General features: G+C 63.7%; 1 protein-coding gene across 1 annotated transcript; it reads left to right on the forward strand.

Moving 5' to 3' along the window:
* Positions 1-2,914: 2,914 nt before the first annotated feature.
* Positions 2,915-11,914, forward strand: ERFL (ETS repressor factor like). Its single transcript, XM_073322552.1, is given in 7 exon segments — positions 2,915-2,978; positions 9,222-9,244; positions 9,246-9,407; positions 9,409-9,458; positions 10,505-10,685; positions 10,784-10,910; positions 11,454-11,914. Coding segments are annotated over 7 exon segments (690 nt in total). The 3' UTR covers positions 11,537-11,914.
* Positions 11,915-12,541: the final 627 nt, after the last annotated feature.

Genomic DNA, 12,541 nt, shown 5'->3' on the forward strand with positions numbered 1-12,541 from the left:
CGCCACCCCCCCCCCCGCCAGGCCCATCCCCACCTCCCGCGGCACCCGAGGCTCGAACAACATTTGTCTTTATTCCCAGTGTCACTTTCTGTCTCTCCTGCCCAAAGTCACGCAGCGGCCTGGCCACGTTTCCATTCCCCGCTGTAGCGAGTGGGTCTGTCTCTGCCCCCCAGCTGCAGGGACGGGGGGGGGAGCAGTTGGAGGAAATACACGCGCTCGTTCAGAGTTAATGAAGACAAAGTAAGTGGCTGCCAGGCCCGGCCGCTTCACACAGCTGCTGAGAGCCTGGGAGAGACGCTCCGAGCCCGGCCAGCCGGGTCCCCAGCGACCCCGACCCAATCCGGGGGGGCGGGGGGTTGGGAAAATAAAGAAAGAGTTGATGGGGATAGATAGAGGGGGTGTCTGTGGATAGATAGATAGATAGATAGATAGATAGATAGATAGATAGATAGATAGAAGGAGTGTCTGGCGATAGATAGATAGATAGATAGATAGATAGATAGATAGATAGATAGATAGATAGATAGATAGAAGGGGGGTGTCTGGGGATAGATAGATAGATAGATAGATAGATAGATAGAAGGGGGGTGTCTGGGGATAGATAGATAGATAGATAGATAGATAGATAGATAGATAGATAGATAGATAGATAGATAGATAGATAGATAGATAGAAGGGGGGTGTCTGGGGATAGATAGATAGATAGAAGGAGTGTCTGGCGATAGATAGATAGATAGATAGATAGATAGATAGATAGATAGATAGATAGATAGATAGATAGATAGATAGATAGATAGATAGAAGGAGTGTCTGGGGATAGATAGATAGATAGATAGATAGATAGATAGATAGATAGATAGATAGATAGATAGATAGATAGGAGTGTCTGGGGATAGATAGATAGATAGATAGGAGTGTCTGGGGATAGATAGATAGATAGATAGATAGATAGATAGAAGGGGGGTGTCTGGGGATAGATAGATAGATAGATAGATAGATAGATAGATAGATAGATAGATAGATAGATAGATAGATAGATAGATAGATAGATAGAAGGGGGGTGTCTGGGGATGGATAGGTAGAGGGGGTGTGGAGACAGACGGAGCCATCCAGCGCTGATGGGGACGGAGCGATAGAGGCTGTGGGGGGGTTGTGGCAGAGGCGAGGCAGAGGGGCTGGAAGGGGGGAGCGCGGCGGAGCCAGCGGAGGAGGGAACTCGCCTCTCTCTGGCTCGGGGGGCGAAGCCATGGAGAATGCAGCGGCCCCGCCCGGCTGACAGGCGCCCGACACCTGCGCGGCAGCGGTAATTATCCCCGGCCGCGGTCTGCGCCCCGGGAGGATGGGGCGGGGGGGGGAGATGTGTCCTGCCCAGATACAGATAGAAAACTGGGCGGGAAGTGGGAGCAGAATTGGGGTGTATGTTGGGGGTCGGGGTGGAGAGGGGGCAGAATGGGGGTGGCTGGGTATTGGGGGGAGGTTGGGGGTCAGGGTGGAGAAGGGGCAGCATGGGGGTGTCAGGTTTTGGGGGGAGATTGGGGGTCAGGGTGGAGAAGGGTCCGAGTGTGGGTGTCGGGAAGTGGAGGAGGGACAGATTTGGGATCTCAGGGTATGCGTGAGGCAGTGGAGAGGTTTGGAGGAAAGGAAATGGGGAAGAGATGAGCTGGGGTATATTGGGCCAGGCAGAGGTGGGGGGGGTCTATGGGGGATGCTGGGGTGTGTGTTTGGGTGGTTCTTAATCCTGCCTAAAACTCAACGAAACAGCTAGATATGGAGTGGGGGGATCCAGGAATGGGGGTTGGTGGAGGGGAATATAGGGGTGCTGGTACAATGAGGGGTTGGGGTTGGTGGGGGTGCTGAGTATAAGTGGGGGCTTGGGGAGCGAGATTCCTGATTGAAGACACATAAGATGGCAGGCAGGGGGACTCTGAGATAGCGCGTGATTGAAGACACATAAGATGGCAGGCAGGGGGTGTCTAGTGGCGGAAGAAGTTTTGGGGAGAGAGTGGTAGGGGAGGAAGTGTCTTTGCTCTAATTAACGAGCTGGGTTAATCTCTGTGGCAATAAAACCCCTGGCCCAGACCCCCCTTCTGTTTGAAGTTTACATTGTAAAATATGGCTGGTGCGCGAAGGGGATTGGGGGGTCGGGGGAGTCTGGGGGAGACGGGGGCAGCAGTGGGGGGGCAGGAGGGGCTCTTTCCGAATCGGGGACCTGCTGCGTTTGGTTCTGATCTCTTGGAAATGATTCACTACTGAGGAGTTGGGGGAATTCATGGCGACCCATGTTCCTGCCCTCACATGGGAGCAACTGGGGTTCACTTTGGGGCTGCACAGGGGCCAGGGGGGTCCCAGAACCACAAATCCAATGAGCCGTGGGATGAAGGGGGCGGGGGGTCTTTTAAACCCCCCCCCCGAATGGAAAGGGGTCCCGCTTTCTGCCCTGTGAGCCGGCCCCTCTGTGGGATTCGGGGTGGGGGCTCCATGGCCGCGGAAGCAGGAAACTTCCCGGCGAGAGACTGGAGTTCTGAGAGCGCCCCTCACCGGGGCCTCTTGCCTGCCCCTTCGCGCCCTCCCCCCCGCGCCTGCCTGCCTGCCTGCCTTTCTTTCTTTCTTTCTTTCTTTCTTTCTTTCTTTCTTTCTTTCTTTCTTTCTTTCTTTCTTTCTTTCTTTCTTTCTTTCCCTACCTTACTGATGCCGTCCTTCCCTCCCTGTCTTTTCATGTATCTTCTCGTTTTCTGTTTCACTCCCTTTTTGTTTCTTACCCATTCTCTCTTTCTCTCCTTTTTCCTCCTTAGCCACTCATTCTCTAGCCCCTTTCTCTGTCTTTTCACTCTTTTTCTCTTTCCTATTTCTCTGTCTCTCCGCCTCGCTCATTCGCTTTCCCCCTCCCCTCCTGCAGGTCTCACCTCTGCCCAGTATGGACTGTAACTGCGTGTCGGATCTACTGCTCACCTCCCCGGTACCGGCCCTCTGGGCTCCAGGTAAGGACCCTCCTTCCCCTCCCCACTTCCTCCTCCGCCCCTCGCCAGAGCAGGCAGCTGACAGGGACCGGGCCCATCCCGCACCCCCAAACGGCCCCAGGCTCCAAAGAGTGGGGCACTGGACCCAGGGAAGGGGAGACTGGGGGTTCCTCAGCCCCGGGGGCCCAATGCGGGGGGTCCTCCCCCCAGCTCCCGGAGAGCTTTAAACTCTTCATTTCATCCCTTCAGATGTTCAGCACATAGGGAAAAAATCTCCCACCCCAGCCCAGCCGCCGGGCCCGTTGGGTTGCGGGGTGGCACCGTGTGCAGAGAGCCGCATCTGAAAATCTGACTTAGCACTTGGCTGTTGGAGTTTGTGATTCTGTCTGTCCTTCCCCAGACCCCCCTTTACCCCTCCATCCCTCCCCAGACCCCCCTTTACCCCTCCATCCACCCCAGACCCCCCTTTACTCCTCCATCCACCCCAGACCCCCCTTTACCCATCCCTCCCTCCCCAGAACCCCCCTTACCCTTGCATCCCTCCCTCCCCAGACCCCTCTTTACCCCTCCATCCATCCCCAGACCCCCCTTTATCCATCCCTCCCTCTCCAGACCCCCCCTTTACCCCTCCATCCACCCCAGACCCCTCTTTACCCATCCCTCCTGCTCTGTGTGTGTGTATTGTAGCGAGTGAATTGACATGGACACATAGCTGTCATGCCGGTGTGTTTGTATGTTTACACACTCACTCACACACTCACACACACTCACTCACACACTCACACACTCACACACACTCACTCACACACTCACACACTCACACACAGCGTGTGTGTTGGTAGCTCTGTTGTAGATGTGTATCCTCGCACTACAGACATTTACACACAGACCGAGAAATACACAGCGAGCTAGAGCCAGCTCTCTGCACACCCACACTCACACCCCCCCCACACCCCCTCACACCCCCCACACCCCCCACACCCCCACACCCACACTCACACCCCCCCCACACCCACTCACACCCCCCACACCCCCCACACCCCCACACCCACACTCACACCCCCCCCACACCCACTCACACCCCTGCCCACACACCCCCACACCCACACCCACTCACACCCCTGCCCACACACGCACACTTGAGACCACCCACCGGCGCGGCCCCGTCCGGCTGCGGGCTCTGGCTCCCCGGGAGACCTAAGCGGGTTTTTGGGAAGACGAACCAGTTTCCAGCTGTTGGTTAAATACCAAAGCGGGCCGGGCCGGCCGGGCCGTGGAGGGGCTGAACCTGGGGCCCTGGCCGCGACTCGTCAGGGCCCCGTCCCGTGGCGACCTCTCCCGGGACAGTAAGACGCCCAGGCAGCCTCGCCCCAGGCCTGTGGCCATGACGGCTGGGCTGGCTCGTCCCCGCCGCGACACCCACTCACACCTGGTCCTTACGCAGCGCATCTGCAGCGAGCAGAAGAGGGCCCCCGCCGGGGCGGGCCGGGCCCGGGGCGGGGGTCCCGTGGCTGGAGGTTCCAGAGCAGGCTGGACAAAGCTGCCCGGGAGGGTCTGGCCAGTGGCTGGCGCCTCGCCGGACAGCTGTCCCCCTTTCGGGAGGCTGAGGTGTCCCGGGCGCCCCCAGGTTTCACCTCACTTCGGAAGGACTCGCTGACAAAGCCAGACCCAAACCGCCAGGGTCAATGCCCGGTTACTGACCCGTGGGAACCTGCCCACTGCGCCCATCGCATTATCCAGTCAATCACCTGGAACGTCCCCCGTGTCCACACGGGTCAGCTGCCCCGCACGGGGCGGGGGGAGCACGTCGCTGGCTGTAGGACAGGGCAGCTTGCGCTGACTCCGCTTGTCATGGTGTAAACCGGGCAAGTCCCGGGAGGAGATGAGGTCCCTCGGAGACCCCTGCGCCCCGCGGGGTGTGTCCCCCGGGCTGATTACCCCAGAGCGGCTGGCCCGTCCAGCCTGCCATTGGCGTGTGTGGATAGACACACCGGGCGCACACCTCGATGCGTGCGGTATAGGCATGTGTATCTGGGAAGGGGGATTCGTGGGGGGGTGATTTACACACGCGCTGTACACCTGTCTCCATGTTACACACAGACACAAACACGCGCAGGGCCTCTCTCACGCACACCCGGGCTGCAGGCGCCAAGCGCTGAGCCGCCCCGGGGGCGGAGCGGGTCTCTGGGGCTGGGGGCTGCGGGGCAGCCCGGCCCATGGAAGCCGCTGCCTTTCCCCGCCGGGCGCCGCTTCGGAGGCGCGGCCTTTGGGCCCCCAGCCTGGCTCATTAGCGACCAGATTCAGCTTTTCTCTGCAGCCCCGCGGACACCTCGCGCCAGGCCAGAGCCGGGCGAGAGAACCCGACCTAGGAGCTCGCAGCTCGCCCACTCTGAGATAGCGCGTCTCAGGGCCGGGAGAGATTCACCCCCTGAACCCAGCTGTGGACACTGCCGGGGCGCCGAAAGAGTCCGGCTGTCAGCCCAGCCGGCGTCGCTGGAGGGGCAGCTTATGGCCGGGCAGGGCCGGCCCCAGCCGCGTCCACACACCGCTCCGCACGGCTGGGCTGGTGGGGGCAGGGCCCGGAAACGCAGCGTGAGTGTAAATTTACAAATGGGGCATGAACGTGACCCCCAGCCACGTGACCGGCCTTCCCTTGGGGCTAAATGTCCCAGGCCACAGCGGAGCCTTGGTGGCCCCGTGAGCCAGCCCCAGAGCCCGGTTAACACGTCCCGGTCATTCCAGAGACCTGGCTAGAGAGGCGAGACTCGTCCCTGGCCGGAGAGAGATGCCCCGGCTTGCTCCCCTCCCGCACCTGCTCTCGGACCGACCTGGCCACAGCCGCCCTGCCGGAGCTGGAAATCACGCCCAGGGCTCTGCCAGCGGGATCGACGGGGCTGGAGGCTGCGGGGAGCGGCGGGTTCCTAAGCCAGGCTAGTTCCGGAAGCAGCGCATCAGTGTAATGATCCTGCTACGTTATCCCCGTATAGCCCAGTGTAACGCCCGGTGTGGATACTGAGAGGGGCTTCTCCAGCTCGGCGGCGGGGGCTTTCGGACCGGCCACGCACGGGCTCTGCTCCGGTGTGAGGGGCCGTGACAGGTGCGAGCCGGCCAGAGACTGGCTGGGGAGGGCGCGCTGCGGAAAGGGGCCGGGGCCGGGGCCGGGGCCGGGGCGGGTCACACCCCTGACTATCAGGCCGTTGAGGACAAAAAGCCAGGAACATTGTGGGGAAAGTGTCAGACCCGGGACGTCGTGTCCTGTACGGCGCGGCCCCGGGGAGCCTGAGCCGGGTGCTGCGTCCCGTCGGGGCAGCGCTTTAGGGAAGAGCTGGGCAGAGGAGAGCGACAAAGCCGGGGGGCGGTTCAGAGCTCTGAGCCAGGCGGCAGGTTACCCCGCGGCCTGACTCGTCCTGCGCGGGGGAGAGTGAAGGGAGCTGGGTGCGAAGGGCCGGTTACACCCCAGGACGGGGCTCGGGTCTGCTCCGCGCTGGGCGCAATCCGCAGCTGGGGGCCGTTCCATTGGACAGTAGGAAAAACCAGCTCCTGAAGGGAGTCACTGGGGTGGCTGGAGAGCAGGGGGCCAAACCCCGGCTGGGCTGGGCTGGGGTTACTTGGCCTGGCCTCACCGCAGGGGCCGGGTGCTGTTGGCTTCTCAAGGCCCCTTCCAGCTCCATGGCTCTGAGTCTGTGACTCCGGCCGAGCTGAAAGCTGCCCCCCGGGAAGGGCCCCCCAGCCCCTTTGTCACAGACCCTCCCAGCACCAGCGCTCAGCCGTGGTCACTCTCGCCCTATTTTACAGCTGGGGGAAACCGAGGCACGAGGCCACGACCTGGTTTGCCTGAGTTCACGGAGCAACCGAGCTGAGAATAGAACCCAGGAGTCCGGGCTTCCAGCCCCGCGCTCTGGGCACTTTATCAGGCATCCGGGCCAGGGGCCTGCGGGACGGCCTCCTTACAGCCCCGCAACTCGAGTGTCGAGCGATGAGCCCCACGAGTGACTGACCCACCCGGCCCCTCTGGAGTCACTCAGAGCCCTGGGGGAGGGGCGCACTGAGAGGGGCGAGAGGGAGCCAGGAGCCGGGTGTAATGTACCCGCGGGGCCCAGCCAGGGGTCCAGGTACCCCGGGGGTACGCAGGGCTCTTCCCGGGGTACCTCAGCTCAGCACGAGGGTTGCCGCTTTTTACAACAGGCTACAAGACAAGCCCTAACCAAGTCCGCACAAAGTACAAGGTCCCTTTCACAGCTCTGTGCGCCCTGCCCGGCCGGAGTCTGCCAAGCGCGTTACTTTGTCATTCCAGGGCCCCGGGAGCAAGCGGCGGCCGGCCAGCACCCGCGTGTGGTGACTGACACCTCTGGGCTTTTATGGCTACGTCTGTAAGCGAGCAAAGTGTTTCAGGGAGGCGAAACCTGGGGGTGCGCAAGGCAAATCTGCCTCCCGCCAGGGGGGACAGGGGTCTGGAGAGTCTGAGAGCCCCTGGCTGCTAGGGACAATTTTCTCGGGGTGGGTAACAGACAACGCGGGGGCGGGGGGTAGAAGCTAGTGTGATTAAATCCTTTCTGTCACACACACACAAATTGTACTCACAATTTTCACAGAGAGTTTGGCAAATTGGAGCTTGATAGTGACACACACTCTGCGTGTTCTTCCTACGGGCCAACCCAACTCATCAAACCCCAGGGACCCGCTGGCAACAGCGCACGGGCCCGTCCGGAGCTACGCGGCTCCATGCAAGGGTGTGTCTAGCTGTATATCCGAGTACCGGGGGGGTCCCTAAGGACTCTCCCCCTCTCACAGACACAGACACACACAAGCAGGTCAGGAAGGATTCAGAGCTGTCTGGTGAATTATGATGATTTTGTGTATTTAATTCTGTGGCCAGACCAGGAAGTTTCGGGGCCACACATCTCCCCACTGGCAACACCTGGGGGCTAGAAGGTGTGAAAGGGTCAGACTGTCCCCACGCTGAGTGGAACCGACCCGCCGCCTCGCCCTGTGGGCCCCGGGACCTCGGGCAGGGGAGCAGAGACCGGAAGCTTCGGGTCCCGGCAGCGCGCTGGGCGCTGAGCCCCGGGAGGTTCCGTGGACCCCAGCCGGGCTTTGGTTCCGTTCGTTGGGTCATGAAAATATTGGTGATTTTGTCTGTTTGGAACAGGAACATTTTTCAAACCATCTGCAAAATTCCCATGGGACAGGAACCCCCCCAGTCAGACACGCACGGACACACACGCAGGGACACACTACACCCCCCCATCTCTACAATATTACACACACAGGCACGCGTGTACTATCTCTCCAGTCACACGCCTGGGGCGGCCAGGCGCTGGGAATGGGCGCAGGGGGCGGGCCACTGGATGGTTCCCTATTCGGTTCATTCCCTCTGGGGGCACCCGGCGCTGGCCGCACACAGGACCCTGGGCTGGACGGACCCTGGCCCTGGCCCTGCCCCAGGCCTGGATCCCTCCTCAGACATTAATACCCGCGGCCAGCACAGAGCCGTGTGTTCACCCGTCCGCCTTTCACACCCCACGGCTCAGCCCCTCCAGCGGGGGCAGCAGGGACCCCCACCCCGAACTCTGCTAAGGGGCTGGAAGCCACTCGCTTCCCCGCCCTGCCCGGGCCGGAGTCCGGAGCCCGCGGGCGCTTCACGCCGCGGTGTCTCTGGCCAGCCCGGGGGCCCGGGAGTCCGTGGGGGTGGGGCTCGCCTCGACGTCAGCCCTTCTCGGCTTTTTTTGCTCTAACCCTGGGACCTCGGACCCCCCCCACAGCCCAGGACCCCCCCCATCGGGAAACTTCCCCCGCCATCCCCGGGGCCTGGAGCCAAGCGGGTTCCGAACATCGCGGAGGGAGCGCGCAGGGGGGCGCGGGGTCTGCGCGGAACAGGCTTTTGCTGAGGTGGGGGTGGGGCGGCTCTGGCTGGAATCAGCAGCTGGGCCGCCTCGGCCCCTCCCCCCCTCCAAATCTGGTCCCGAGGAGCTGGGCTCGGGGAGCTGTGGGCTGGGGACCTCCGGCGCTGGTGCGCCAGGCTGGCGGGGGAAAGCCGGCCCCCCTCCCGCGCGCAGGGGTGGGAAGCGGGGACCCGGCTGGTCTCCATGGCCCCAGGACCGGGCGAACCCTCTGCTGCCCCCGAGCGCCCGGGTGGGGCTGCCCCTCCCCCGGCGCCCAGCTGGTGGGGGACCCGTCTCTGCGCCGGGCGCCCTGCGCCACGTCTCCAAACCAAGGCTATCCAAGGGCGCGTTCCGGGCGCTGACGGGTCCGCTTGCCCCGCAGGGTTCGCCTTCCCCGACTGGGCCCTACAAGCCCGAGTCGAGCCCCGGCTCGCGGCAGATCCAGCTGTGGCATTTCATCCTGGAGCTGCTGCAGAAGGAGGAGTACCAGAGCGTGATCGCCTGGCAGGGCGACTACGGCGAGTTCGTGATCAAGGACCCCGACGAGGTGGCGCGGCTGTGGGGCATCCCGCAAGTGCAAGCCTCACATGAACTACGACAAGCTGAGCCGGGCGCTGAGGTGAGGAGCTGGGGGGGTCCCCGGGGGAGCCCCCCAAAGCACAGAGCCAGACGCACAAGAGACGGTGCAGGCTCAGCTCAGCACCCCCACTCCTGGGGCACTGGGCCAGCCCTGCCTGCAGAGCGCGCCCCCTCCTGAGCCTCCCCACCCCAGCCCCCCGAGCCACAGTTCCCAGCTAGCGAAGGGGGGCTTGGCGGGACTCCTGGGTTCTTTTCTCAGCCCCGGGAGACTAGGCTGAGGCATTTGTCTGGGCCGTGCCTCAGTTTCCCCACACGAAAAATGGGCGCGGGAGGGGAGGGGTTATTTGAAGATGTGAGGATGTGACTCAGCAGGGAGGGGGGGAGTGTTGACCTGGGAATGTGCCCTGGGGAGGGGAGACCTGGGAGCCTGTCACCTGAGCCAGGAGGGGGAGGGGGAGCGTGACACCTCTGCCCAGGAATGTGGACGGGGGCTGCAGGAGGGAACCTGCTGGGTGGGTTTAGTTTCAGTTTGGGGCTGGGGGGAGGAACACAGGGAACCCCAGGGCTGGGGTCTCAGCTCCCTGCTCCCCCAGAAGGACGTGACTGAGGGGTCCTGGTTGTGCCCACAAGCTCTGTTGTGGACGGTGTTCCTGGGGCCAATAATGGCTGAGAGTCTGGGTGAATCCCGGGAAGAGGGGTGCAGGGCCTGGACTCCCCCACTCTCCGTGACAGAAGCCCCCCATGATTTGGGGCCTGGAGTCAGCAGGACGGTGGGCGGGGCGGCGAGCGATGAGTCCAGCCCTGCCCCCCTCCCACCCACACCGGAGACCCGGTGCCGCATCGAGTCACTTCCGCAACCGGGCTCCCTGAGACTCCGCCTCCCTTATAAATATTCATGAGCAGCTAAATGCTCCTGGGGGGCTCGGACCCCCCCGGGCTCCGCTAGGCAGGCTCAGCAGGGGAGGGGTCAGCGGGGGGCGGCCCCGGGCGCTGGCCCAGGGCCCCTGGGAACCGGGGCGCTGCCCCCGTCCAGCGTCAGTGGCTCCTGGGGGGCGCGCGGCCCTGACCCCCCGCCCTGACCCCCAGGTACTATTACAACAAACGGATCCTGCACAAGACCAAGGGGAAGCGATTCACCTACAAGTTCAACTTCAGCAAGGTCCTGCTGGTGAACTACCCGCTGCTGGAGCTGGGCGGCGCGCCCCTGCTGCTGGCCCCCTGCCCCGGGGGGGCGCACGGCCCCGACTGCCCGCCCCTCACCCCCGAGGTAGGAGCGGGGGCCTGCTCGGGGCAGTGGGAGGGGACGTCGGTGGGGCGGGCAGGGAGGTGGCCAGGCCTCACGTCCTCTTTCTGCCCCCGCCCCAGACCCTTCAGTCCCTCTTCTCCAGCCCCCCGCCTGGGGGGCCCCCCCCGGACGCGGCCCCCTCTTCGAGCGCCAGGCCGAGAGCGAGAAGCTGCGACTGGGACTCGGCCCTCCCCTTCCTGGGCTCAGGTGAGAGCTGGGGCCGCGGGGCGGGGAGGGGGCCCCGCAGCTGGGGGACAGAGGAAATGGGGGGCATAGAGCCCCCATCTCCCCCAGCTGCTGCTGCTCAGACGCAGGGGTATGAGTTTGTCAAGACTCAGCTCAAGTGCCCCAATTGCCCCCAGCCGTTACCCCCTCACAGCTGCTCCCGCAGGCAGGCCCCAGGCTGACCCCCCCCTTCCTCCCCATGGGGTTCATGGGAGGGCTGGCTGCTAGCCCTGCACGTGGAGGTGGGAGATGTCACACAGTGAAGAGCCTGAGTCAGCCATAGGTGAGGACAGAACCCAGGAGTCCTGGCTCCCAGCCCCTCCCCCGTAACCCCTGGACCCCACTCCCCTTGCAATGTCATAGCCAGGGAGAGAACCCAGGAGTCCTGGCTCCCGTTGGTGCAGAGGGGGGAGGGGAAGCTGGGGTGGCGGGTTTGGATACTGGGAGGCAGGGGGGGGCTGATTTTCCCCTCCTCCCGTCTGAGGTGGGGGCTGGTCACTCATGTCTCCCCTTCTCTCCCCCCAGGTGTCTCCGGCTATTCGAAGCCCCCCTTGCTGGCCCCCCTACGGCAGGACGCCCCCCTTCCCCGAGTACCCCTGGAATTTTAACCCCTACCTCTCCGGCGCCTTCCCCCTCAGCAGCTCCAAGCTCCCCGCCTCCCTCTACTCCCCCCCATTTCTATCCCAACCCTCTGGCCCAGCTCCCGGCCCCGGTCTCCCTGCTGGCGGCGGAGGGGGCTGAGAGGGGGGCCCTGGGCCCAGCTGCCGTGCCACGCCTTTGCCTGCCCCCCCACGGTGCCGCCCTGCCCCTGAGGGGCGAGGGCCATGGGCCGGGGGGACGGGAGAGGGAGGCGCTGGGGGACCGGGGGTCGAGCCCTCCAGGGGGCCCCAAGGAGGATCCAGGCTCCGACTCCGAGCTGGAGATCACGGATCTGAGCGAATGCAGCTCGGAGAAACGAGTCCAGCCCTGAGAGCCTGGAGCTCAAACTGGGGGTGCTGGAGGGGGGCCCGGGGGCTGCTGGGGGCCCAGCCGAGGAGGGGAAGAGCCCGGCGGGGACCTGAGCACCGAACCCCGGCTCGGGGCAGCTGCAGCCAGAGCCCCCTGGCTTGCACCAGCGAGGCCTGGCTCTATTTTTATAGGAAAGTTTTATTCACAGGAATGTCCCACATCTGACCCAAAACGGGCCCCTGATCCGCACAACCCAGAACCCCCCCATGGAGTCTTGGACACCCCCCAGCACCCCTCGCCCCTGCCCCCATCCATGGTGGGCTCTTGGGGGGTGGCACCAAGCCCCCCAGCCCTGCCGGTGCCCCTCACTCCCGTCTCGCAGCCCCCTGCTAGCCCAGCCCTGCCGGTGCCCCTCACTCCTGACTCGCAGCCCCCTGCTAGCCCAGCCCTGCCGGTGCCCCTCACTCCTGACTCGCAGCCCCCCTGCTAGCCCAGCCCTGCTGGTGCCCCTCACTCCTGACTTGCAGCCCCTGCTAGCCCAGCCTGGGACTGATCTGCCCTAGGTTGCTGGACATGCCATGTGGCAAAGCCAATTTGGCCGTGGGTAACTCAGCCTGTGCCCAGAGCCAGGGAGAGAACCCAGGAGCCCTGGCTCCCCCATCTGC

The sequence above is a fragment of the Lepidochelys kempii genome, chromosome 24 (genome assembly GCF_965140265.1).
Source record: "Lepidochelys kempii isolate rLepKem1 chromosome 24, rLepKem1.hap2, whole genome shotgun sequence".
In the NCBI taxonomy this organism is placed as follows: Eukaryota; Metazoa; Chordata; order Testudines; family Cheloniidae; genus Lepidochelys; species Lepidochelys kempii.